Genomic DNA, 27,937 nt, shown 5'->3' with positions numbered 1-27,937 from the left:
CAAGCGGCTCAGCCAAGCAAACACCCCTCACATCTTAAACGAGCTTCATCCACCGGCGGCCGCTCCAGTCGGGCTGCGAGCCGGCGAGCCGCGCTCGGCCCTCTCCACGGTGTGCCCCCCGCCGCTCCTCGCGGCGGCCCGTCCCCGACGGTCCCCGCCGCGTCCCGCTCTAGATGGGACTGAGCGCGGCGGCTCCGGGCTCGGGCGGCGGAGGCTGAGCGCGCCCCGCGCGGGGGCGCCGGGCATGGCCGCGGGCGGGCGGGGGCCGGCCGAGCCGTAGCCGCGGGCCACAGCGCCCTCGCGGGGGGCCGCCGCAGCCATGGAGCGCCGCTGATCGCCGCCTCCGCGGAGTCGCCGCCGCGGCCCGCCGGGAGACGATGGCCCTGCGCAAAGTCTGCTCGGTGCTGGAAGGTAGGAGCCGCGGGACGGCGCCGCGCTCTCCGCGAGGGAAGCTGCCCGGGGGCTCCCGGGGCCGTCTCGCCGCGCGCCCTCCCGCCGGTAGCGGAAACTTTCGGCCGAAGAGCGCGGGGCGGCGAGGCAGCCCGCTACTCCCGGAGCCACTCGCCTCCGTCCCGCTGGGACGCGCCGAAGCTGCCGGGCGGCCGCCGCCGAGAGTCCGCGGTCAGCCCCCGCACTGCCGTCGCGGCTGGGCAGGGCAGGGCGGGCGGCGGTGCTGAGCTGGGCTGGGGGCTGAGCTGGGCTGGGGGCTGAGCTGGGCAGGGCGCGAAGTGCCGGCGAGCTCACCCCGGTGCTCCCCGCGCTTAGCTGGAGCACGCCGAGCTTCCCCCCACTCCATCTTTTCACTGTTAACAGTACACTTTCTGTTCTCTTAACTGTCCTAACGAGCTACGTTACTGTAGTCAGGTGCTTTTGCTTGTTATCACGAGCGAGATCTGTTTTCTGCAATCTTTTCACAAAACCGGTGCCTGTGTCACAAGCTGGTGCTTGACCGGTGTTCACCTCTGTTTCTCTTTCCCCTGAAGCCTGTAAATCCCGTTACTAACTTCTTGAAACGCAGGGGTAAACAGCTGAGGGCAGCCAGCTTTCCTTCTAGCCTGCCTTTATCTGTGCTATTATTTATATGGCTCAACGTGGGTGAAAGATTTGTCAGAAAATAAAGCTAAACGTGACCGTTAACCTTGTGCCTCAGGAGGGGATTTCTCACATTCCGTATCTTCTCTAGCAATGTCAGACTCAAACTATTGGGAATTCTTTTATTAAATTATTCCATTAGGAAATTTTGGAACGTCTGCTTGCATTATTGAAGCCATCAAGGCATCACTGCAGCGTGGAGAATTGATTCTGATGTGCACTGATGTCCTCCCACAGTATGAAAGTTGTAAAAAGTGATTTAAATCCAGAATGTTTCCATAACCCATAAAAGTCCATGTTCCCGACCTGAAGGATGGATGCCTTGAGGCTTTAAATAAATATTTTTCATTTATTAGCATCATAATTGACAGCCAGAAGATGCTTGCTTTCAATAAAAGCCCACTGTACGTAGGTGTTAACCAGCCACTGATTTCACAGACGTGGGAACAAAAGGCTCACTGGGCAAGGAATTGCATTTAGGCTTTTTACTTCCTCTTTAAATAACATGGTTAATGCATAGCTGAACCACGATAAAACCGCCAACAAATACAACTGATGCTTCTGCTTCTTAATTACCTTCTACATACGCAGATTTAATTGCATTTCAGAGATATGCAATTCCTGCAAATTTACCCATACAGGAGTTCTCCTGAACAGACCTCACTCTCATCTTTTATGATCACATTAGAGTCCAGTTAAAAAGAATTGTCCTTCTAAAGGAAGTTTTTGACGCAGTTTAAATATTATAAAGAACAGAAAGCCATTAGTCAGTAAGTCGTTAATATTCCAAATGCATCGCTTGCCATGACTTCAGAAATAAGGTATTGTTACTTAGCACTGTGCACACCCTTTTATCTCTGCACGAGGAGTCTTCATGTAGTCAGATCTGATCACAAAGAGGGAAGAAAGATTCCTAAATAGACGCAGACTTAATCCTAAAAGGAAACTATTGGGAGGAACGTTCAAATCAAGCACCATATTTTACGAGATGCATCTTAAATCCTGCATGGAAATTAATCACAGTGACGGTAATTTTTATCTCCATACAGCTTTGTTTTACTTACTGAGTTCTTATCACCTATGAAGCATAGAAACGTTTTAATATAATTCTTACTGTCTGTGTCCATAGTGTTGAGGAAACTCTTTAATGCTTCACAGTAAGTACTGGAGCATCTCTTACTCTGGTTATTTTCCCTCATCTGAGTTTGCCAAGTATTGCTGCATGGAAATGGTGCTGGGCCACAGCAGCACTGAGGCTGCAGCAGCACTGAGGTTTTGTGGGCCATGCCCACCTGCTTCCTCAGCAGCACAAGGCACAGATCGGAGGCCGAGGTGCTTGCTGTGAGTTGGACATCTACGGGCAGATCCTTTTCCTCCCATCTCCAGCTCTCAATGTTTTGGACACCACTGGAAGCATTCTTGAATCCTGGCACAGTTTGCAGAATGCAATTGCTCTACAATAATAAGGCACTGCCATCCTCTCCTTCATACAAGAGAAAAGCAGCTGCTTTCTTTATAAAGCCTTGTTTCTATTACACATTGGAACTAAATATATCTACCTTAAATTTCTATGTATCTCCTGTTGCCCCAAAAGATATAGGCTAGAGGCTTGTTCCCTTCATTTCCAAGCATGACTAGTACAAAAAAAACAACAGCAAAGAACACAGATGTTGAATTACATTAACCTTAAGTTGAATCCTGACTGCGTTCGTTTTGGACTATTTCAGTTATTGCATTGGATTACCTCAAAAAGCCAGCTAGAGAATTTGGTCATTTGGTCCTGATAGTGCAACAGCCAGGGCTAGTACAAATGTCCACTACTCCTAGGAAGCCAACACTGCCAACCTTCCAGTAAGGTACAGGATTATTTCCAACTTGGGCAGGTTGCAAGAACATGTACTGCTATGATTAACTTGCTGCCATTCTGCTCAGTCCTCTCATTTGCATTTTGGCATGATTTTAATAGCTAACTTCTCACAAATATGTAGCGTTTGGAAGTAAAGCTAGGAATTACAGCCTCCTGCTCCCAAAATCAAAAGGTGTAACAATGACCCAGGAAGCTGAAAATGAGCAGAGAAAAATAAAAATTAAAAGACAAGTTCATGACTTGTCTGCTGAAACCAAGAGGGGAGTATTGTCTGTAGAGGCTGCAAGTGGCCCTAATGAGGGCAGTATCAAGTATAAGCCAGAATTTTGTTTTTTTGTCTAAAACCAGGAGCTATTTGCAATCTTTTCTGCTGCACTGAAAGAAAGCTGAGCACCAGACAGCTTGTGCTGTCAAGCAGTTAAGCAGAAGTAACTCAGGTAACTGTAGAATAGGTTTGAAAAAGCTCTTATGTTCTAAACAGGTATCTGATGGTATGTGCTATGTGTCATTTTTAGTACATACAGAAACAAGTATCCAAAATACGCTGCTCTCAGAGTAGCATAACTTCAAAAGCATTAGTTCTCTAGTTCTCCCAAGACGTATTTGACAATGACTGCTACAGGTTTTTTTACAAAAACTAGTTGGTTCTAAATATAATGATATTAATAGAAAAGTTCAGTTTCATAATCTGGTATATAGATGTAGCTGGAGTGCTGACTGACACGGGACTGAAGCTGAAGGAGCTGCTGAATTATGTATCCCTGTCTCCCAAAAAGCCAAGATGTTCTGCACCTTCCTAAGGTTTAATTCATGGAGAGAGATTAGACAGAAAGATTACTCCCCAAGTGAAACTTTATAAGCTATTAATCATTTATGAACCTGTCAGAAATTCACAGTGTAATTCATTGCAGGGATGGTGAAGAGAGCTGCTAAATATCTGCAATTGTACCACAAATTGTGTGTACTCTTGTACACACTATTTACACACCAAGCAGGTTACACGTGCACAGATGGACATGCTTATGTAGACAGAAGCACAATCTTAATTACAGTGTCTTGGCTGCAGTTGAGGCTGTAGCACTGCAAACTGGCTTGCTGCTTTTCTGCCCTGTATATTCCAATTTGTTTTTTAATTAATGAAACACTTGGCAGTCTTGGACAACTTACATAGCTTGCTCCCTTTCTTGATACATGACTGACAGCTGATGCCTCAAATACAGCAAGTGAATGGGGTGGAGGAGTGTAAAATTTTCAACCAAAAAAACAGCAGGTAGCTTTTCATGAAAAAAAATCCATATTCCTTTTATTTTAGCTTATCTTTGTGCTTCTCTCCATGTTCTGTTATTATGAAGCTGACCCACTATGCATCAGGAAGGGACTGCCAAGATGTTAACAATGCCTATCACAAAACCTCCTCTTCTAGCAGACATCAAAATCCATGAACACAGAGCAGTCTCTTTTCAATGGACTGAGACTGGAGAGCCAAGAAAAAAAAATGATACTCTATATTAGCTGCTCTCAGACATGACAGAAGGCAGCAGAACTTTCAGTACTAATTCCAAGATAGATATTCCTGAAAAAAAAAAAAAAAAGGAAAAAAAAAATAACTGAAAAAAACCCCACTATATTGATAATAAAGAGGTGAAGAAGTTTGATACAATCTGATCTAAATCAAAAGTATCAATATCCCAGCAGCGTAGTAGGAGTACATAATCTCTGGGAAAGATGTATTCAGGATAGAAATGTGCAGCAGGATCCGTTCTGTCAGCTACAGGGAAACCACCTAAACCTTAAGCCAGTGCATTTAATTTAGTAAGGTTTTTGGAATCCCTCATCAACATGGTTTACAAACGCAGCCTTCTCAGCAGTCTATTGCTGCACCCAGCTTAGAGATGAAAAAGGATATTCCAAATAATGAAGAAAGCTTTTATCTTCAAAATAAAAAATAGTATTCCTCTGGCAAAAGTTTTGCTGGCAGAGATACCCAGAAATGGATTATAAGTAAAAGGATGTAGAGCTAACTGGTAGAATGAAACAACCCACAGCTGCTCAACTATTCCTAATGGAGGCAGGATCAGAAACGTTAAATGTTTTGAGCAAACCTGGAGGGGACTCTGTCACAGATCCATCCAAGCATGAATTGCTCTGCGGATGATTTGATCAAAGGGAAGTGGGAAAACTGCATGTACTTCCTGAACCAGTTAACCTCATTTCTCTGCAGAGATACGGACTCTAAATTTGTTGAGGTTTTTTTTTGGCAATCTTAAAGAGAGGAATCCCTACTGAAAACAGCCAGAGAGATGAAACTCTTTTATCTGAGCATAGACCTGGGTGCATTCAGACACCCTGCCAGCCCACTAATGGCTAACGAGATTTGGATCTTAGAAAGGTGCTAGAGTCACTGTAAATAGCTGATGAAGCCCACTTCTGCTACATTGCATTTGTGAGAGGATTAAAAATGGGATGGCCGCTCCACTAGCGTGCTTTGGGTAAAGATTACAAACAGCTGAAATACATCATGCCTTATGCACACTTTCCTCTCTGTTACTTCATTCTGCTGCAATCCTGCACTATCTTCCAGTATCTAAATAAATAAATAAGTTTGGAAATCGCTGAAGCTGTTAATAGGCTAAGTTCTAGGCAGCCAACTTCACTGCTCTCTGATACTCAATTTAACAATCTGCTCATGTCCTGTTGCGATCATAAGAAATCAGGGAATATATACAGACTGAACTATAAGAGCATGTGGGATTCAAAAACTGCCCTGTTTTCATCCTCAGCAGTAGAACTCTTTGCTTAAAAAAGCAGCAATAGATGCAATCCAGTATTGCTTTTATCACCTAGTAAATGTCACCAAGTGCTAGGAAGAGAGAAAAAAACCTAATTCCTCTGGGATTTACAGTTTGTCTGTTTCTGAGTTAAAAATTGTTTGAATCAGAAATGCATGTAATTACCCTTCTGAAAGAAAAGGAAGTGAGCATCCACATGTAATCATACAAAATCTATCCATCTTCACATTGTTTTGTCTAAACTGAAGAAGTTTCTTCCAAGACCAAGTAAAATACTTTAAATATGTGCAGCACCTAACACTGTGGGTTCCTACACTTGATAGAGTCCTTTAACGACAACTAAAATTAGCGTGAGCAATTCCTATTGTATATATGCCCTTGGCCAGAGAATAAGACAGGTTGTAGCATCACAAATGTCTCCACCGCATTAATGTCTCCACTACGCTGTTTAGACAAAACATATGGAAAATCATTGGACTTAAGTGCTGGGACACTGCAATTAGCAGTTCCTGAAAGTAGTATTAATTATAGCATGCAGGGGGAAAATTAAGAGCTGGGTTTAAGAATAGTACATAGAAAAGGATTCATTCCCATAAGGCAAAACACAGTGTATAATTAAGATAAGCATTTGTTACACAAGGCTGTATCTGCCAGAAAGAAGCAGGCATCCTGGCAAGTTGTTCTAACATGCATGACCTGTGTGTTGCCAATTACTGTCTATTTGGACCGTGTGTACATAAGGTGCTGCCTAATCCAGGGAGTACAGCACAGAGATAAAACAGGGAATCCTGCTCTAAGCAGTGTCTGTCAACTTTATCCCTAGGATTCTGACAACCACTATTACTAAGAATGTGTAATACTCTAAACGATCATGTCTTTATTTTAAGAATTGGTGGAAATTTTCACTGTTTCTGAGTTCTGCATGATTGCTCCCAGCTTTGATATTCAGCTTGCCCTGCATGCATAGATCCCCCATTGTTATCACTGAAGACAGACACTGCTCTCACAGCTATGCAGCAAATCTTGTGTGTTTTCTCTATATGTGAAGATCCCTAGAGCATGCAGAAAAAGCAGAGGAAAGACGTACTGTAGAGAGCTCAGAGCAGCAGTGTACTTCATGAAATCTGAAGACTGCATCTTGCAAGAAAGTACAAGCATATATCAGATCTGCAGCCTACAGCACTGGTTTCTTTAAGCAAAACTCTGATTCTTCAATGGTGGCTACTATGAAACTATACTATTCTATTTTTTAAAGAGAAATAAGAGCCACTTCAAAACCAAGCTAGCAAATGTGCTTTGCGTCGTATAGTCATTTCAGAAAACTAAGAAATGCTGGCAAAGACAATCTTGACTCTCACAGAAATATGTAATTCATCACACCAGTTTATAGGATTCCATAAGCTTATTTCAACAACTGAGTAGTAATAATAACTTGCAACGTATGATTAGTGTATTCACTCTTAATAATTTATACAGCCGTCTGCAGGCTATGTGATCTAAAATCTTTCATGCAAACAAGCAAACAATATGAAAAATAGATTCTTTTTATAAACAGACAGAAGCTTGCCATTTTTGCTTCATTTCCAGTTAGTGTTCACACAGGTAAAAACTATCAGAGCTTTAAATGGTAGTATAAAACCGTGCACCATAATTTATGAAATAAAAGTTTGTAGCAAGTACCAGATCCATGAATTAAAGATGCTCCACTTAATCTGCCTGCCTCAATGGTTTTGCTGCTGTTGGTTTCATGATAGCCTCTCCTACAGTTTAGATGCCACAAAGTAGAAGCTTAATATATGTTGCAGAAGCTCTAGCCTCTATCATCTTTACCAGCTAAATAGCTGCAAGAAAACGAGGTCAGCCTCCCAGATCTCTAGTAGAATTCTCACCTCACTCTTTGCATCAAAAATCATCCAAAACATCCTTCTGTCCCTTAGATATTCAATGCGGTCATGCAGTCCTGCACTGTTCATGCTCTTGCTTACATTAGCAAGCCACCTTCAAGTGGCATTTTTACACACTTGCTGCTTCTATTTCCAGTATCAAGGTAGAATACAGAGCTAAGTCTAGAGTTCGCTTTCATCCTCATGGAAGAATAGTCATGTCACGCTGATAGGTGACAGACTTTAAAAGACAGAAAAAAAGTAGGGGAATACTATGTCCTATTGCAAGTTCAGGCGCACTCTTTCTGAATTTCAGTTTTTCAGAAATAACAAGATTGTTTCTGATCCTTCTGAAAGTGCTACAAGACTTTCTGTGAAAGTAGCTCAGTGTCTCTGCCTGCTCTGCCTGCTGGGTCCGTGTCCCCGCACGCACTGCCAGCACACTGTTAGCACAAGCTCCCCACTGAGATGTCCTACAGGAGCTGTCTCTTCTTTTGACATCTGCTTTCCTTATTACTGACTTGTATGGTCCAAATTCATCTTTGAGATTTGTAAATATTTTTCCAGGAAGTGATATGGATTTAGGACACCGAGTGACTGCTTTGTTGTTTTTAAAAAATAGACAAAAATGGGTTAATGGAAGCAGTCTAAAAGGTTTAAAAATATCCTGGCTCATTTCTTTCCCTTCTTTCTTCTCCTTTCATCCTGAACATTGATAGGCCTTGTTTCCAGCCAAAAAGCTCCTGTTTGCTATCATGCAGGTAAATGCACCCAGTTTAAGGTGATATCGCTTTAGGGGTCCCTGCCCACTACTCTCTGGAAGAATGGAAATAAGTCCTCTCTCCACCTCTTCAGTCACAATGTCACAGAGATAAGGACAGCCCACACACTGATGAATATTCTTCTGTGTTTAGAAAAAGATGTGTCTTTATCACCAGGGATAAAAGAAATGGCAAAGACAGGCCCTTAAACATTTGCTACACAGGCACTGAAAGGGAAAGGCGAAGAGATGGAAGAGATTAAAAATGGAAAGGATGAGAAGGGACAGTGAGAAGGTGGCCCATACGTACTATACCCACTTATCCATATTACATGACAAAATAAAGACCGTAAGACAAATATTCAGACCATTTATCTTCCGTAAGTGTCTGCATGCCCATGCTGTTCTGCAGGAAACATGCTCTGTTCTTTTGCACTTACACACACAGCTCTCAACTATTTATAGAAGCGCACAGGCTTTAGTGAAAACCAATCAGATTGTCTAAAGTCCTTGTTTCTGTCTCCACATCATTTCAAGAAGGGAAATCACTGGTTCGTGTAACTGAGTGTCTATTTTTATGTTCTGTAGAAGACACCACAATCACTGAAGTAATGATAGGTGCTTACTGATATTCTTAAGGTAAAAAAGAAAGCAAAAAGGCACAATAATAGTATTAGTGATAGCAGACAGCTGTACTAAAGAAAAAACAATGTAGATTTCTCACTGATACTTGAAAGTGAATAATGTCTGCATGAGTTCTGTTAGTCATGAAAGTATTTGCTTTTCTTATAAAGGATTGCTGCGGGTTTTGTGTTTTCTTGCTTTAAGAAAAAAAGTCATTTTGCACTCTAAGCAGCAGCACAGAGTTATAAAAGTGCTCTAAATTGATTTGAGATTGCTACGTCCTTGCAAAATAGAGGGTGGGAGTCTTTAAGAGAAAAAATGGTTGTTGCTAAGTCTCATAGCCATGTACAATCTTTTTTAATATCGGTAGAGAGAAGAAAGGGCAGCAGAAACATACATAATAAAACAGTAATGTAAGACCGACACTTCCAGAGGCAGGCTTTGATTCCTTCCATCTTTCCCTGAGATAATATATCTGTGCCAACATTACAGTAGCATCTATATGAATTTAGTCAGGATCGCAGTAGTTCACAGTCAGTGCATGCTCCCTCCAGAGCTCACTGAAGGGCTGAAAGTCTAATAAGCAACACAGAGGAATCACGATAGAGAAAATGCCATTTCAGCATGAGATACTAAAATACCTGAGCAATGAGAGGGACAAACTGGGAAAAAAGAGTGAACTTTTCAATGTGGCAATAGAATTCCTGCTGAAATCTTTTTTTCTCCATAAATGAGGCCGTGTTTGTCTGACTTAATATTAGCAAATAGGTTAAAAGCATGGGAAAGGCCATGCCAGATCAAATTAAAGGTCCATCTAGCTTTCTGTCTTGTCTTCAGCAGAGATGTTAAAGCAGAGACTTCAGAGAGAGTATAAACAGAGCAAATGATGTTCGCCCAAACACTATCCCAGATAGTATCCCAAATACTATCCCATAAGCTGCAGACATCCAGCAGCTTATGACTCAAGGGCTTCCTGAAACTGAATTTTCCATTTTAACGATGCATTATGAAATATGTACATTAAAAAAAAATAACCTTATTTTGCTTTGAAAGTGCCACCTGCTAGTGCTACCCCTTGGCTCTTGTATGGGAAAGGAAACTGAGCCAGTGCTCTCCATTCACTGTCTCAGCAACACACATGATACTGTAACTCATATTCTGTGCTTTCCAGAAGCACAGCCTGCTTAGCCAGTACTCCAACATGTGGCTCCAGAATTATTAGAGGTATTCAAGATGGAAGCAAATCAAGGATTTGAAGAGGGGCATAATAATATACTCTAACTTCATTCCTGTTTCCCTTCCTGGTCTTAGTTAATTTTGTGTAAGCTTGACAAATCTGTTGCACACGTGTTATGCATATGGAGTTTCAAGATAAATATGCTTCAATATGTCTGCCAAACATCTGAGTTCAGGATATGAAATTATGCAGAAGATAGATACCGTTTAATGTTATAAGATGCTTTCAAATTAGTAGATACTCTACAGAAGATTCTTGAAGTCCCCTCAAGCTACAAATGGCTGCTTTCATATAGGCATTCTTAACAGCCTGGAAGAAGAACCTGCAGTGCACTTAAACTGCACTGGTTTCCTAAAGCTGAAATGTTAAAAAGCACATAAATTGTGTACTTTTGTGTGTTCTGAGTTGTTTCGGCTAGTGATTCTAGGATTTGTGTGAATAGGGACTGCAGAAAATGGCAGGTAATTTTGTTCAATTACTGATGCTTTTCCTGTTCACTTTCTCTTATCAGTGTTGCTAGTAACAATCCTTGTTGTGGAAGGGATTGCTGTTGCACAGAAGACACAAGGTACAATTTTTTTTTGATGATTTTCTTTCAAAAAAAATGTACGAGTTTTGCAGTTCTGAGTTAAGCCATATAAGTCAAAGAAAGCAGCTGTGTTCAGATACTAGTAGGTCTTCTCCTCCTCCCAACCCAGTTAAAAAAAAAGACGATGAAGGTTCACTTACACCATTAAAATTCTGTGGTTTTGGACTTTAGAGGATGGGGGTAAGAAAAAAACAAACACCATGGAAACCCATGTTTTCTCTATCTGACAACAAGCTTTTCAAGTAGTCCACCCACAAAAGTTTTTGAAGCCAACACCTCCTGAGTGGGGAAGGCATTCGTTTCATATGACTTATTTTGTCATGTGCGTGATTAATCCTAACATAGGTGAGAAGAATTCCTTGAAATGACACCTACATAATTTCCTAGAACAGTTTCTGCAGGAGAGACTAAGATTTTTTCACCCCCATAAATACAGGCTGCCAACTTATCAGAGGAAGGTGATGTAATTGACTGTAGGCAGCTATGACCCATATCAGTGTGGACTGAATGGTCTGCAAGGAAAAACTGTAAACATAGATAAGTCTACGAGGGCATCTCTCTGAGGTTTGGGAAAATCCAGCAGAAAGCACATATCCTGTTTTCTCTCTAGTACGGTTGGTATCAAAGAGGTCAAAGTTACTTAAAAACAATGTCAGATGGATCTTACTGTTCCAAGACCTTGCTCAGAGGATAAGGAAATCTGAACTAACAGAGCTTCTGTGCATGGTCCAGCAGAGTGCATAGCCTTAGTAAACTGCATCACCTCAGCTACAGAGCGTATTTCCCTGCACATCTAGAAGAAGAGATCTTTGATCTTAAACGAGCCCCTTAGCTACCAGTGCAGTCTAATTACTGCTAGTAATTTTAACTACCATTGCTATATTTAGCTTATTTACATATCAGAAGCATTTTGTATTGCAACATATTATTGTAAATAGCCTGAGGTCCATGTACTTCAGTTTACTCTGGAATGAGGGTCAGAAATGCTACACACTAACAAATATTTTGGATTACATTTGCATAGGAATGAAAAAGATACAGACCTTAAAATAAAGCTGTTCTACTGACAGCCATAATGACTATTTGTCTTAGAAAAAAGCATCAAGGAATCTAAACTCGCTTGGGTAAAAATATTTACACCCTCTCTTCCTTTCCCAAGGACTACTGTACAGATCTAGTATTCAGAAACCATGATCTCATCAGGATATACCACATCATAAATTAAACAAAAGATTTCCCTAGCTATATATTAACAAGTGGCATGTGTGATAAGAGGATTTTCAACCAAAACATTTTTTTTTAATATAGGCTATGCATTATGTCAGTGTTTCACTTGTGAAAAATAAAATTTGCATATTTGCAGGAGACATTTATTTCATCCCTTTATTTTCCCTGAAGGTGGGCAAAATATTGGATTGAATCGCATTCCTCCTACGCAGTGTGATAACTGGGTACGGACCAGTAATGGAGGACACTTTGCTTCACCAAACTACCCTAACATGTACCCACCAAATCAAGAGTGCATCTACATCCTGGAAGGTATTGGCTGTCTTTGTGTTTTGCTGTATTGTAATCTTACGGTCAAACAGATTATGTCAAATTGTTCAAACTGTGACATTTTACTACACCGTCAAGTATTGCATAACTGCATTTGTAATAGAATCAATTCTGCCATCCCTTGGTTTAGCAAGAAGCTAAATGTGCTCTCTCAAGTAATAAGAGCGAGTTAATATAAAAGGCAATCATGCAGGAATTATCAATATGGAATAAGACATAGCCTGAAAAAGCAGCATCAGATCTACTGTAATCCACGAAGGCAAAGAAATACTATGATAAAAATTGTAGCTTACCTTAATATCACTTACAATATTGCTGAAAATAAATTGCAAAAAATGGCTGAAGAACCATTTTAGCATTTACCAGGCCACACTGTATTAGGCTAAGTGTATCTCAGAGGCAGAGGATCTTTATGCTGCCCTTTATTAATAAAAATACCCACACCTGTCTGTCACCATAGCACTGTACTAAAAATGGAGGTTTATTAGCACTGCTGAGGTCACTGCTGAAGTCATGCAATGGGGACAAAAAATTCATTAACTTGATAAAACAGAATCTGATGGGAATATCTTGGATAAGGGCTGTAAGACTTGGGACGCACAAATTATTTTCCCTCTTACTAGAATGCATCCAAAACCCGCTGAAGTCAGCTAGTAAGCTTCACCATCAGATTCATATCAATTAATTAATGTACTTCAATAACATGTTTCAGTGAGTTTTTATTTGTACTGGTTAACAGAGACCCTCAATTTTGCTTCTGTGCTTGTGCAGCGGATGTTTTGCATCTTCCCTGCCACCATGTACCTGAAGAACAGATATTCTGTCCAGCTTCAGAGCTACCAGACCTGCTGGATCTTCCTTGTGCAGGGCAGTTCCACAGGGCACAGAATTGTTTTCCATGCCTCTGTCCTCACAGTTATTACTGTGGCAAGAAATAGGCAAGACAAAGTTCCTCCACAATTTCTGATTAAAACATTGTCCTTCCAGACCACTACAGTATGTGCAAAGTAACAGCCAGGAATGTGTTTAACTCTTGTATAATTAAGGTGTAAAGATCTAAACACTATTAGAGATGTATAAATAAATTGTTTTTGCATCCAGCAGAAGCAGACAGCATTTGATCTGTTAATGCTGTCATTCCTGATGCCAGTTAGTATCTGAAGATTCATTTAGGACAACAGATGACAAGAACAACCCTAAATCTACACATACAATATAAAGGCACGATTTCAGTACAGATGTGAAGTCAATATGTAACCTTAGCTGTACTGCATCAGGATTTAGGAGTCTTATCCAAGTCCTGGTTCAGACTTACACCCATCGCTCTTGTACTGATCATGTAAATGAAGCCATTTACACTTTTCTGAGTATTCTAATAAAAGAAGTCTCCAACCAAAGCATCTCCAAATTAGGGCTTACTGTTTAGGAAATACGCCAGTGATTTCTTGAGATATTTTTCTTTTCCATTCTTTTCTACATCCTTCAAAGTTTTTTCCTCTTTTATGTATTCTGGCCCCAAAGAACGTAATTTTTAATTTATATTTTAATATTTATCCTTGATTGAATGTCTTTGCATTAATGTTGACATCTGTTACACGTGATATTTTAAATTTATGTCTTTGTTTAATATTCAGTTATTAAAAAAAAGAGAAAATACTTTTTAATTCCATTTAAAAGTATGAATTTTTCAGTTATTGAATTTTCGGTCCTGTATACCTGAGCTTTTGGAGCAGACTGCCAGATGTAATTTGAGTCTCTTTTGTTATCTTGCTGTTTTGGAGGTCTCTCCACTATTTCATGTCTTCATGCTTTTTTAATATAGATCTGCATTTAATCTTTTGCTTAATTTTTTATGTCTAGCTGCTCCACGGCAAAGAATTGAGTTGACCTTTGATGAACCTTATTACATTGAACCCTCATTTGAATGTCGGTTTGACCATCTGGAGGTTCGAGATGGACCTTTTGGCTTCTCCCCTCTAATCGATCGTTACTGTGGTCTGAAAAGTCCTGCACTAATTAGATCAACAGGGAGATTTATGTGGATCAAGTTTATTTCTGATGAGGAGCTGGAAGGAAAGGGATTTCAAGCAAAGTACTCATTTATACCAGGTAAAGATACTTAAAATTAACAACCAAATTAAAGACCATTTGCTCCCACTCAACCCTGTGGATGTGTTATGCTGGCAGTCAGAACTGTATTTCATTGTAAATACTTATGAGGGCAAAAGTAACAATGCAACAGTTAGAGACAGACCCGTTCTGCTAATCCTGGAGCATACTTGAATAAAAACACTTTGGAAAATTGACTGAAGAGAATTACAGGTTTATACTTTCCTAATGAAGAGGCCAGTTGATCTTGTTTGTGCTGAAGACTTTAGCAACTTCCCTCTTTGGTAACTCGTACCAGGTCCCCCACTGCAGGCTAGTAGCTGCCATTTTCAGCAGCCTATCTTCTAGGAATGTACAGACTACAATAGGACTTCCAGCTAGGTGCAAACTATTTTAATTTTCCATTACTGAAAAGCCTGAGGAAACACATAGACAATATAAATATCAGCTATCAGTGTAACTAGATTCCCACAAACCGCCAACTCAGAAAACAGAATTGTTCTTTGCTCAAAGTACAGAGCTGTTTTCAGGGTATGAAGGAGCAGATCATATGCTGACTGTGCCTTTAGACAGACAACAACTAATGTGCTCTGTGGAGCCACTTTAAACTGGCAGGACATTCTTTTCACAACTAAATTTGACCTGATATCCTTGTACAATGCTTGACTGCTGTATTTCATAGATACAATACATGTGTAGTATCAGCACTTCATTGTCCTTTGGGACAAAACACAATATACAAATGTCAGCTCTACTACTGCTGTAAATGGATATATGGCCATAACTATTTTATGCTGTCTTATGTACCCAACTGGTCTTTACCACTGCAGTGTGTGAATACACTACACACAATTATGTATTATTATTTACAGAATGTATACCTTGCTAGGGATTTAGACTTGGAAACTCTTCAGATTAATGTGGTAACCAGTCCACCAAGAGTGATCCACTGAAATACTTCCACAGGGACAATACTTCTACATTTTGCTAAATCCATTTCTACAGCCATTTCATTAACATCAGTTCCAAAACTAATTTAACCCAGTCCCAGGCTGGAGTACTTCCTCTGCTTAGACAGACTAACATCTCACACACACATACACACTAGGATGTGACTTCCTTGGTGATTTTCAACACAACACCAGGGAAAGCATGCAGTCTGTGGGGAAACACAAATCTGATCACTGAAATGTAAACCCCGGACATCCCAGACCACCCGAGACCCAATTTTAGCCAAGCCTCAGTCCCAGTAAAGTTAAGTACCATCATCTAACCATTAAAAAAAAGTATATTATTAACTCACTACTAGAACACATATTAATGTGTTAACACACAATAACTACTAGAACAGTATATTAATACAGTTTACTATGCAGATATGTGCAGTACATACACTTTGCATTTAGAAGAAGGTACATAAGAGGAGCAATTAATGCTGAATTCTGTGCTAATTAATGATGTTTAGAACTCTGCTACTTGGCTTAAAATAAGCAACATGAGTATCCAAAGAAAAAGTAACTTTAGTACTAAGCTGTCTTCCTTATATTCATTATTAGTAGAAATTAAGAATGTCAAAGTGTTGATATATTCTACAAAAGCACTCCAGTTTGCATTGTTCTGAGCTAGACAGACAACAGTCTGGTCAGAATAATGCACACAGAAAGGTCTCTTGTACTCTTGTGGAGCTCCACAGATTTCAGTGAAAAGTGGTATGGTTAAATTTCAGAATATAATGTGGAAACATAATGCCTAGTAATTTCTGCTGTTATGCTGGAAATCTGAGCTGTAAGTATAGAATTGCCTTAGTCAGCTAAGCTCAATCTTTATGAAATCTTGTATTCTCTAAAAAAAGTTTGCCTTCGTACCTTCCAATTGACTGAACAAACTTTCAAGCAATTTTTATTGTGACATAATAAAAATGGACATCATCTTCAGATTGTAATAAACCTTGAAGTGATTCTCAAGCATTGATAGCCCCTGTGATTCATGACTTCTTTCTATTACAGATCCTGACTTCACTTACCTAGGAGGTATTTTAAATCCCATTCCAGGTCTAGTATTACAATACCAATTTCTTTATATAAGGAATTCTGAATTAATATCATACTGCATTTGACAGCAAGGTATATGTTCTCCCTAGACTGCCAATTTGAGCTCTCGGGAGCTGATGGAATAGTACGTTCCAGTCAAGTAGAACAAGAAGAAAAAACAAAACCAGGACAAGCAGTTGATTGCATATGGACAATTAAAGCTACTCCAAATGCTAAGGTGGGTTTCATTCATATCATTCAGTATGTAATGGGTTTCCAAGTCATTATTAACAGGTAATAGCAATTTGCATAATGTCTCTCACTGAAATGAATTATGTTTCAGTGGCTTAGGAAATTCAGATAGATTATTCTGAAAATCCACATATGCAGCAAGTCTTCCTATTGTGTGAAACTTCAAATACAGAGTAGACTTGAAAACTGTTCAAGAAACATTTTTCAAAGGCATTTGATTTGGCCTGTGCTTTTATTGGAAAACTGCAGGTAAAAATGCTGCCAGGTAATGCAGGTAAAATTTTGCTGCCAGTATTTCTACTGGGGAATTTGGTTCTATTTGAAGTCAACAAAGCTTTGCTATATTATCACAGCCTCTGATATAAGCTGCACATGGTAATTATTTAAGCACTGCACTGAAGAATACGTAATTTTTTCTCTGTATAGCATACATATCTGTAATCTTGCTTCTGCATGTGTATTAAAGCACACGTTACTGCTTGCTTTGTCCGTGTACATAAAGGATGAAAAAAAATCTTTTCAATAGCAGGACCTGCCGAGATGACAAACCTAGTGTTTGCCTTCTTACCCACTTCTAGGAGTTAGTATATTCAGCAACTTTCAAATCGATGAAACAACAACCTAAAAGTAGTAATAAGAGGAGAAGACAAGAAACTGAAACTCCATTAATATATTTGAGCCTTTAAGGAAGTGACTCAACTCCCAGGAGCCCTGTACTAGTCTAAGTAATAGTAGCAGTTCTTTCAGAAACAATAATAAAACCATTTTCTCTCTGCATTTCCAGTCGAGTGCACCAGGTCTCATGCTTAACTATTTTAATAAATTATTGAATGTTGCCAGAAGGCACAGTTGTAGTTGGGTCAGTTCTGAGATTAGATCACCATTCTAAATTATTGAGTTAAAACATGACAGAAAAATAACTTCATATTTTAAAAGTGGTTTCTCAAGCTTCTATTTTGGCTGAATTGTGATGATAAAACCCATTAGATCTGATACGGTGCTGTCTCTTGAGGAAACAAAACATAGACATTTTTAATTTCCTCAATCCGATTTTGTAATAAAAAATTTTTAAAACTGACAACTGAGTGATAAAAGGATTTTTAAAATCTGCATAATATAAATTGAATAAATCACTCCATATTTCAGAAAATTACTAGAATAATCAAAATAATCTATGAGCAAAGGTGTTTTATATTTGCTTGCCTGGCACACAAACTGGAAGGAGCTTTTGCAGAGCTGAGTCTTTTCAGTAGAATTACTCCTTTGTTTTCACATGCAGAATAGCTCTACTAAAAAAGTTCTAATTTATTTTTAGTTTCCATTGTAATTTCGCAGTACACAAAGCCAATCATTAAGTGAAAATATGAGCACCTGCAGCTCACACCCGTGTTTATGAGATACTGTGACACAGGCTGCACCTTTTCACAGAATGAAAGTGTTGGCAAGCTGCCTCTGGCAGAAACCAGAAAGAAAGGAAGAGTCAGAGTATACAAGTGTAATCAATCTCTTATGTGCTCTTTTACTTTTAGCTTTTGAATAAATTCTGTGAGGTGTTGGGAGGGCATGTTTTTTCCCTGCACAAAAGTAGTGCTTTTGTTTCAGTGAATTCTTTAAAATCCAGATTTAAAAGGCTTCTACTCTAGTTAAGAGCAAGATATGGCAGAAGGACAGAAAGACTGGTAGTATAGCAGTCATGCATGGTATTCATCCACAGTCTCCTTCAAAAATTAAACAGAAGTTGAGATTCTTGTCATTAGGCAAATGCATGAAGAACTGTGCTGTGAAAAATGCCTTTAACATTCACAGCAGCAGCCAGAGAGGCAATTGTACATGCAGGCAGTCAAAGACAAGCTTATCTGAAGAGTACAGTGAGCACCTGATGATTACGACCCCCTCTCCCACAGTGTAGCAGACCCAAGCCCCCATATGTGTAGATTTCTTCTCTGGCAAAACAATGGATAGCTTGAGAATTCTAAAGTTTAAATAAGGTCTTAATTTAGAAGTGACTACATATCTCCTCAACTTTCACTACAATTTTGGAAGTCCCAAGACTGACATAACAAGGGATTAAAAACCCCAGTGATCTTTCTATGCACTTGTAACCAAATTACAGTCTTTCCCAAGTTTCCCAGCGAGATAAATTACTTGTTTACTCTCCAACTATTCTCTTGGTCTTCTAATTTCCCCACTGTATATGATCTACCACATATGTTGCCTTTACTTGTGTTAAATTTCTATTTCTGCATGAGTTATCATTGGCTTCATTTTATAAATTTGTCCTAGGCAGCCAGTTTGCTTTTCTCCCACTTCCATTTTTATTCAAATTACTCATGTCTTCGTGGCTTATGTCTTCCGTAACACTGCTATGGATTAGTAATTAGCTTCCACCATTCTAAAGCAACAAACTGTGATTAATTTATTTTGCTTCAGAGCTTTTCTGACTAGATTCCTTCCCTTATATTTTAGTGTTATTTTTACGAATTAAAAAGGCAAGAGGGCAGTCAAAATACCACTAACATTCTTTAGGACACTTGTGCGTTTCTTGCATCTGCTTTAGAGTAACTGACTGTAGGCTTAACAAAGGTCTAAGCAGCTTAAAATATCTTATTCAACGTTTCCTAAAAAGAAAGTAGTTTTCTCTGTATTACTTTTCCAGGAGATACTCATTTCTTTTTTCTAACAGATCTATTTACGATTTCTGGACTATCAAATGGAGCATTCCAATGAATGCAAAAGAAACTTTGTTGCTGTATATGATGGAAGCAGTTCCATTGAAAACCTGAAGGCAAAGTTTTGCAGCACTGTAGCAAACGATGTCATGCTGCAGACTGGAACTGGTGTGGTGCGAATGTGGGCAGACGAAGGCAGCAGACTAAGCAGATTCAGAATGCTCTTCACTTCATTTGTGGATCGTAAGTAGATTTCAATGAGTTCATTCTCCTGGTATTGGGTTGCCTCAAGAATTACAGGAAAAGCTGTAACTATACCTTGTGCAATAGGAACATACACTCAAAAACAGTGTTTCCTTTGGGTAGGAGTAGTTAAGTTAAATACTTGCTTTATTGCAGTTGCACCATAGTTCCTGAAAAATGACTTTCCTTCTTTCTTAGAAGTTTTATTTTTCATTTGAATTCAGTACTAATGCAGCCTTAGTGTAGGTCATTCTTACTGAGTACTACAGACATGCACAGACTTACTTAAAAGACAACAGTGGGACTGAAGCACCCAATTTCTGCTTCCCTGCCAGACACCAGGACAGGCTCTTCTCAAGCCTGGATGTTCAAAGGACAAGAGAATGCTTGTGACCATGCGGAGTCCATCCAGAGTCTGGAACATTTTCCTACCCACAGCTTCAACCACAGATCCACTCCTATTGCACCTAAGTTGTTGCCTCCTTTCTCCACTGCACATGACTCTAAAACAGTGCCATGTGTGCTTCCCCTGCTAAGCCCAGTTATGGCACAACCACAGATAAAGCAGTTTAATTCATCAAGAAGCCTATATTAAGAGCAGAGCTGCAAATGCTTTTCTCAGTTTCTATTTGTATTCCATAGCCTGCATTAGAGACAGTGAGAACAATGCCTAAGATGCTTCTTAAAAGCATGCTGTTTGTGAGATCTTCCAAGCGAAGAAAGCTCTCTGAACTTAACTGAACTTTGTTGCCTCACATATTTACAAGGACCTGAAACCTGACATGGCATCTTCAGCACAGAAGTAACTATGTTTGGAACTATAGACTAGATCTGAGATCTATGGGAGGAACTGAATAAAACTTATCTGCCACATCAGGAGGTAAAGTTGTGCTTTCTGCTGAAAGTTTTCAACTTCCAGTACAAGTGTACAGGTTTACTGTCAAAGAAGTAACTTCTTTGGACACAAGTAACAGTCTTGAAAGGGATACCAAGGGATACCAAGATCACCATCTTGGAAAAATAATTCAAGTTACAGGTAACAGATTTTATGTTCAGCTCCATCACACAGGATATGTTGACACAGGATGGAAGTTGCTTTCTCTGCAACAGTCTTTGTAAAGTAAGAGTAATTTAAGATAAATGCTTTATTGCTTAATGTTGTATACAAGATAGTAAGAAGCAATTGTATGTTTCAGAAACTACTCTATTGCTTAACCTGCAGTGGGCATTTAATCAACTTTACTTACAGTGAAGTTTTAAGCACAGCTTATCAAATTTATAACAGCTTTTCCAGTAGTTTTTATTTCACGATGGTTAGTAACATAATATTACTGATAGTGCAGGTTATTGCAGCTTTCAATCTCAAAAAAGCTATGAACTTTGGCAGGGAAAATTATCCACTTATATTATAGATACTGGGGGCAGGGGAGAAGTCAAGTGCAAGAGGCTGAAACAGTGCCTACTTCTAAGGGTGGGTAACATTCCTTAGTGACAATTTCAAAGCAATTCAGAAGTCATTGCCAGAGCAGAGTCTGCAGTGCTACACTGTTATTTTTATTTATCTTCTAACTACAGATACTGTCTTTTTTGGATAGAGTAATCCAAAAGTACATGTCTGAAAACTAAGTTTCTCCTGTAGTTTTAAATAGTATATTGATAAGCAAGTTTTCTAACTGAAAACGGTGACTTTCAGCTTGTCTTCTTTTCAGATCTCTAAGCTATTTATTTCTTATACCTTACTAATCATTTGTAATTATAAGAAGCCAACCATGAAAACAATCAATATTTCTGAAAAGATTTGCATAAATGAACTAATTATGCAAGACAGTCACCTAGCAAATATTTAGTGCTCCTTGCAGTTCAGCTACCAAAAAGATCAATGTGTCTCATTTCTGGCTTGATTCAGTACATGAACAATTCTGTATATAAACACTGAATTCTTCATAAGTCTGAGGCAGCTGTTGAGATAAGAGTCCAGCTATGTCCTTGAAGTCCTGGACTGGAACCAATCAATCACTGTAACTAGTAGACAGACTTTGTACTCTCTAAATAACAAACAACGGAAAATGAAGTTCATTTATTCTGTTTTTATGGGCCCACGAACAAAAACCATCACCCAAAAATGTTCAGGAAACTGCACAGGAATGTAAAATAGAGAATGTGCTGGTGAGTAGAGAAGCAGCAGCAGAATGGGAAGACATGACTAATAGGGTTAGGGAATGCCAATTTGAATTTTCTTCTCTTCTTTAGGCATAAATCCTATTTTTGTCAATGAGAGTCTGAAGTCTAAGAGGCAGAATAAGTGAGAAACATGCTGTGCACAGGACTTGTCATGTTGCATCCTGCCCTGTTGCATCCTTTGGGTTTTGCTTTAAGTTTTAGAAAATTAAGACTGCTCAAAAATAAATTCTCCCTATGAAACCAAGCTGTAGAATAATGTCTGTCACAACATCTATGCTGCTATGTATTGATTTCCATAAAAAGAGGCACTTCTATAATAAAAATATCACATTACTGAGACAGAAGAAGGAAAAACAAATTTCTTGCGTCCTGAAGTCACAGAGACCTCCTCAGTTACATTGCACACCATCCTGAAAACAGCCTTTTTTTCTTAAGAAGCTGTCTGATGTCAAGAACTTACGTACAATGCACATGAATACACAGAATCTTTAGAAGAACTTTTTAGTTAAATTATTTCTTCAAATTTCTAACCATATGTAAACAGATTAAAAATGAACTTCACTCACTTAATCCCTGCATTAGCTCTAATAGGAGGATCTAAGAGCTTCGATTCACAAGCAGAAGTGACTTAGATGCCCCCAGTTTCTGAAATCTCTTGCAGTTTCTGAAACAGGCCACCGCAAGCTGAAATCTGATTTGTCTTAAGATATTAATAGACTCTAAAATGCAGATGTTCAGGAGCTGCTTCACAACCAGCCATACCATCTATGTAGCAGATGCACAGCAGACTGAATAAATGTAATTGATGATGAGCATGTGATTTAAGCATTAAGCCTTTAAGGACAAGTATTAAATCCTTCTACCATTATCTGTGTCAGGTGACTTTTCTTTCTGCCTTGCCTTCTGAGCAAGAACATTTTGTTTGTAGCATCAGTAATGCATCACAAAGCAACAAAACAAACAAAAGAGTAAATCATCTGGTAATTAATAATGTGCATAGGAACTGATTTTGATTGAAATTTTAAAAAGAATATGTGTTAATTAAAAATTACAGCAATTTACTAGTTTTTTTGTGTTCTTGTTAGTTTTTTTCTCTCTTGCAATTTCTGAGTTACTGAAAATCCCTAACATTTTCTTCCTCTTCTCTTCTGCAGCTCCCTGCTCAGGCAACACTTACTTCTGCCATAGCAACATGTGCATCAATAATTCTTTAGTCTGCAATGGCATTCAAAACTGTGCATACCCCTGGGATGAAAATCACTGCAGAGGTAAATAGAGTGCAAAGTATAGCCTTAATGATCCACACTGGTCAGTTAGCCTTTCAGGAAAGCCATGAAATTATTGTCCTGGAAATAGGCTGAAGACAGCAATTCTCCTAATCTCAGGAAGCTGTTGCAAATTTTTACTTAAACTCAGGAGGCATGTAAGGATATTGAAGATTGGCTACTTTATAATCGAATCTCTTCTTCAGCACATACTCTTCATTTTAAAAGGGTGCCAGCTTAATAGTCAGTAGAATTCAGCATTTACCAAGTTGCATCCTATCAGTTCCTAAAAACTTAAATGAAGCAAGGACTGAAGGGACAGGTTCAATTTTTTATCACCAAAAGAGAAAAAAAATAACAAGATACAACTGGAAAAAAGACAGACAAAGCTTCACAAAGTCTTTTTCAAGACTGAAGTAGACTCAGCAGTCTTCAAAGATAAAATTATATATATATAAGTTAATTTTTCAGAGTTGGAACAGAAGCAGTTTAACGTAAATAAAAAATTTTCTCCTAAGAAGCAAAACAAACAAGTTTGTTCTCTGACAAATTAAAGGGTCTGGAAAAAAAAATCCTGAAAGATTAAGATGTGTATCCAATTTCAAAGAAAATTTCTTCTCATTTGTACAAATGGTCAAAGCTTTTTGTAAGGAAAATCTAGAAATAGTTTCAAGTAAACAATATAAAGAAGACACAGTGGTTTAATATGCTGTAATGCAAGGTGTGTTACAAAATGAAAGTATTACATATTATGTAAGGATACAGCTAACAAACATGATCCATTACTCTTAAGTTTTCAATTGGAAAATAAGTTTCCTCTAAATAATCTTTAGCTTTCATGATATTCTATGTTCTCTATCACGTGCAACTTCTACATGTTTCCCATCTCTGCAAAAACTCTTCTAGAACTTCACCTAGAATCCACATTTCATTATTATTCTGTAGTATTTTAAAAATATAATGCATAAGAACTGTACCATCAGTGAAGGAAGTGCCTTTCCCAGTATTTGTACATGCTGCAACTGGTGCAGAATAACTTACCATGTTTTACGTCAGATACAATTTAATTTCTGCTTTACAAGTTGCAGAGCATATAATCACCAGACAGCTGACAGCTGGATCCATCTTGCCAGCTAAGGTAGAATTGAGGAGATTGATGCAACCAAATGAACATTTTCTATCTTTAAACAGAAAGCTTCTCAATTGTTCCCCGTTCCCTCAGGCACCTAGAGCTCTCATTTAGTCCGTGTCCATGACCACCTACATCTGAGCATGTTGTGACCTACCTTATGCCTGCAGCCCAGTGGGGCATAAGGATTTAAAAAACTAAAACCATAAGTCATGGGCAATTTCTTTGAAGCAGCTGGGGAAGACATCACTTTTGATTAAGACCTTTATGATTAAAAAATATCCAAGAATTAAGAAACCTAGATGCATGAGAAAATTATCATAGCACTGAAATTCCTGTCTCCCACAAAAGTATGCTGACAAGATTGAAACTCAGCAGAACAAAGGGAGATCTCCTCCTTTCCATTAAAGGCACAAATGTAACTAAGAGTAAACGGCCTAAGCTGTGAAGTGTAACAGTATTTCAAGTATTGCTTTCTAGCCAATTCCTCGGGACCCCATGTAGTATATGGGTGGTTTTAGTCTACACTGAGGGTATGTAACACTTCTTGTGCAATGTGTGCAGTACTTAGGTGCCTAACAGACATACCCAGATACCAGAAGCCCAATAATGGAACATATATAATAACTAGGGAACATTTTCTTCTACATAGTCTTAAATGCTTTTTTTTTTTTTTTCTCCCTCTGCTAGTGAATGTAGCGGATTCTATTGGTGTAGAATTCTTTTGTTCTTCTGAAAGTAGTACTCTACAGAACAGAGATCCATCTGGAACATCTTAAAATAAGAATTCTATATATGGAAAACCATTTTGTACTGATGCTGCCATCTTGTGTGTTTTCATATGAAGTACTACCCAAAAATGCCACATGATCTGGTTGGGTTTTTTGCCCCTTTCTCCCAGTTTTACCCCCAGCAGACGATTAGTGAACAGTTACAACTGGAATATACCTCTGCTGCAGTTCCCTGCATCGCAGTCTTTCTAGCAGGCTTTGTGCAAAGGACAGACACTAAATTTCCAAAAGATGTGAAAACAAACAGCCTTACATTGTCACTGCAGTAGTATTCAATTTTAAAGAACAAACAGATGCATTTAAATCCAACTTTTCTTCCACTGGCATCAGTGGGAATGTTACCAGCACAAGCATACTTCGATAGGAGAAGCATCTGTAGCTGTTCAAATTGTAGATTTTGGAATGTTAATTGATCAGTATAGTCCCAGATGACTAACTCTGCACTTGCCACAGAGTTACACCTGCCACCAAATTACGATATGGCCGTCACTAATGAACATGGACAATTAGACTTGTCAATAGAACAAATCCTATTGACATACAGTCTAGTCACTGGTACCATGAAGTCATTTCATTAACAGAACAGCACTTATTTGGTGATCTCAGTTGCTTATTTCTAACATACAATCCAAAATGTGAAAAATATTGAAGGCCTTCTCATAATCCCTACTTTTTCTTTGCAGAAAAAAAAAAATCTGGATTGTTTGAACAAATCACCAGAACACACGGAACAATCATTGGCATAACATCAGGGATTGTTTTAGTTCTTCTTATCATTTCAATTCTAGTGCAAGTAAAGCAACCTCGCAAAAAGGTTATGGCTTGCAAGACTGCTTTCAATAAAACTGGCTTCCAGGAAGTATTTGATCCTCCACATTATGAACTGTTTTCACTGAGGGACAAAGAAATTTCTGCAGATTTGGCAGATCTATCAGAAGAACTTGAAAACTATCAGAAAATGAGACGCTCTTCAACAGCTTCCAGATGCATTCATGACCATCACTGTGGCTCTCAGGCCTCCAATATAAAACAAAGCAGGACAAACCTCAGCTCCATGGAACTTCCCTTCCGCAATGATTTTGCACAACCTCAGCCAATGAAAACATTCAATAGCACATTCAAAAAAAGTAGTTACACTTTCAAACAAGCACATGACTGCCCTGAGCAAGTCATAGAAGACAGAGTGATGGAGGAGATTCCATGTGAAATCTATGTCAGAGGAAGAGAAGATACAGCACAAGGTTCATTATCTATGGACTTTTAATTTCCTAGTGAAGGTGGTATCGGTGTACATAAAGGATGCTTGTGTATAAGGACAGTGTATATATTAAAAGTGTATGATATGCAGCGTGTGAGATGCACACACTTTTAGCCTATTATACTTCATTAAAAAAAAAAGTCTTCATAACTCACTCTTGCTGAAAAACAGTGGACTTCCTCTCACTTTTCCAAGCTACCCATTCAGCAAAGCAAAAGACAGTTTTTGCATGGAAATTTGAAGTTAAGAATATTGGAGGAAGAACAGCCACTATCATATAGATCAGCAAAAACAGTGACTACTATTCTCCTCTTCATATCATTTTCTCTTCTTTAGATGTCCGCTTTTCAAGGCAATTTTAATACCTCAGTTACATAAATAAAAGTAGTTAAGCATACCATATGTATGTCAACATAGGTGTCTGATTGTATTTGTCAAACTGAAAGAGTTAGAGTTAAGTGCCAGTTAAGACTCAAGAATTACGTTACAGCCATCTGTTTCATCTTGCCTACCATTTTATATTGCCTTTAATTATCAGTTCCTCACTCGATGCTTTGTGAGAAATAGACATAAAGGATTACTGCCTCTTTAAAAGATATTGAGCTATATTAATTTGGGAATATGATCTTTGCAGCTTGCCATTAAACACAAATAAGTACTCACGTTATTCTTAATGCAGTCTTTCAAGAAGACTTAGCATTTTAAAAGATTCTGCCATTTATTATAGATCCACGTGACTCCACCGATTTCACAGCTCTGTGGTTAAAAAATAATTTTGTTCCTGTGTTTTCCAAGTGTTTACATGAACAGACCTTACTGTACATTTCTCTTTTAAAATAGCCTTTCAGTCCTTATGCAGCCAATCTTCCCTGCTGAAATCACTGATGATACTTTAGCTCATCTCCTGCCTCACTGAAAAGAATTGCTGAGATCTGTGTGATCACAAGGTATACGAAGATAGTGGAAACAAGGAGAAAGCAAAGCAACTCTTATTAACCTTTATGGCTCCCTTCCTGTGCCCCTTGTTGCCACTTGAAAACTTGCATATTTCACATTTTTTAATGGTGGTTTGGACCTAATTTTAACATTTTTACAATATAGAATAGATTTGCAAATATTGTAGTTCTCATTGTGTTTTTTAGACTTTTATATAGTTTGATACTGTACAGACTATTTATTAAATCAAAATCTAGCACCTGTACAACAGGCTTGTTTCACTGTCCATTTTAGCAGCTCTGAATAACATGCAGTGGCTGCTGTGTACCTTGCAGTTTGCCAAGCACACTGCATGACTTCTGCATTAGCTTATAGTTTATTCCCTGATTTGTTTGGGTTCATTCTGCTATTTCGTTCAGAATAAACTTTTTACTAAATGTGGCCTAGCAGCTTGCACTAGGTACGTCCTTTATCTGTGTATGTAAAACCATATTTACAGTGATATGTTTGTTGTATTTACTACACTCCAAAAAGTAATATATTACTCCAGCAACTGAAACCTCTTTTCTTTAAGAGCTGAACAGATATAATGACTAATGACCAAAAAAACCACAAAACAAGCAAACAAAAAAACTTACAAACGTTTAAAAGAAAATGCAAAATCTCATAAATGTAA

The 27,937-nt window shown here is 38.7% G+C and overlaps 1 protein-coding gene and 1 long non-coding RNA gene across 3 annotated transcripts in view; one reads left to right on the top strand and one right to left on the bottom strand.

Annotated features, from left to right (window-relative positions):
- Positions 1-27,937, bottom strand: part of LOC128081901 (uncharacterized) — an 82,393-nt gene that overhangs the window by 24,291 nt on the left and 30,165 nt on the right. The window lies entirely within an intron of this gene.
- Positions 307-26,723, top strand: NETO2 (neuropilin and tolloid like 2). 2 transcript variants are annotated; one of them, XM_052685616.1, is made up of 9 exons: positions 307-411; positions 10,764-10,820; positions 12,240-12,380; positions 14,259-14,507; positions 16,514-16,558; positions 16,648-16,775; positions 19,473-19,701; positions 23,037-23,150; positions 25,751-26,723. In XM_052685616.1, the coding sequence occupies exons 1-9, from the start codon at positions 378-380 to the stop codon at positions 26,329-26,331; spliced, it is 1,578 nt and encodes a 525-aa protein (XP_052541576.1). In that variant the 5' UTR covers positions 307-377; the 3' UTR covers positions 26,332-26,723. The 2 variants fall into 2 exon arrangements, with proteins under 2 accessions (XP_052541576.1, XP_052541577.1); XM_052685617.1 differs by lacking the exon at positions 16,514-16,558.

This window comes from Tympanuchus pallidicinctus, unplaced genomic scaffold, assembly GCF_026119805.1.
Source record: "Tympanuchus pallidicinctus isolate F22 unplaced genomic scaffold, pur_lepc_1.0 scaffold22, whole genome shotgun sequence".
Taxonomy (NCBI): Eukaryota; Metazoa; Chordata; class Aves; order Galliformes; family Phasianidae; genus Tympanuchus; species Tympanuchus pallidicinctus.
Note: the sequence above shows the minus strand (reverse complement) of the source record. Positions and strands in the feature narration are given on the sequence as shown.

Bases quoted from the DNA above. Each gene is read 5' to 3' on its own strand.
- NETO2 (XM_052685616.1), top strand. From the start codon at position 378: ATGGCCCTGCGCAAAGTCTGCTCGGTGCTGGAAG. The intron at 10,821-12,239 runs GTACAATTTTTT...TTTTCCCTGAAG, and splicing joins TGTTGCACAGAAGACACAAG to GTGGGCAAAATATTGGATTG. The intron at 16,776-19,472 runs GTGGGTTTCATT...TTTTTCTAACAG, and splicing joins AAGCTACTCCAAATGCTAAG to ATCTATTTACGATTTCTGGA.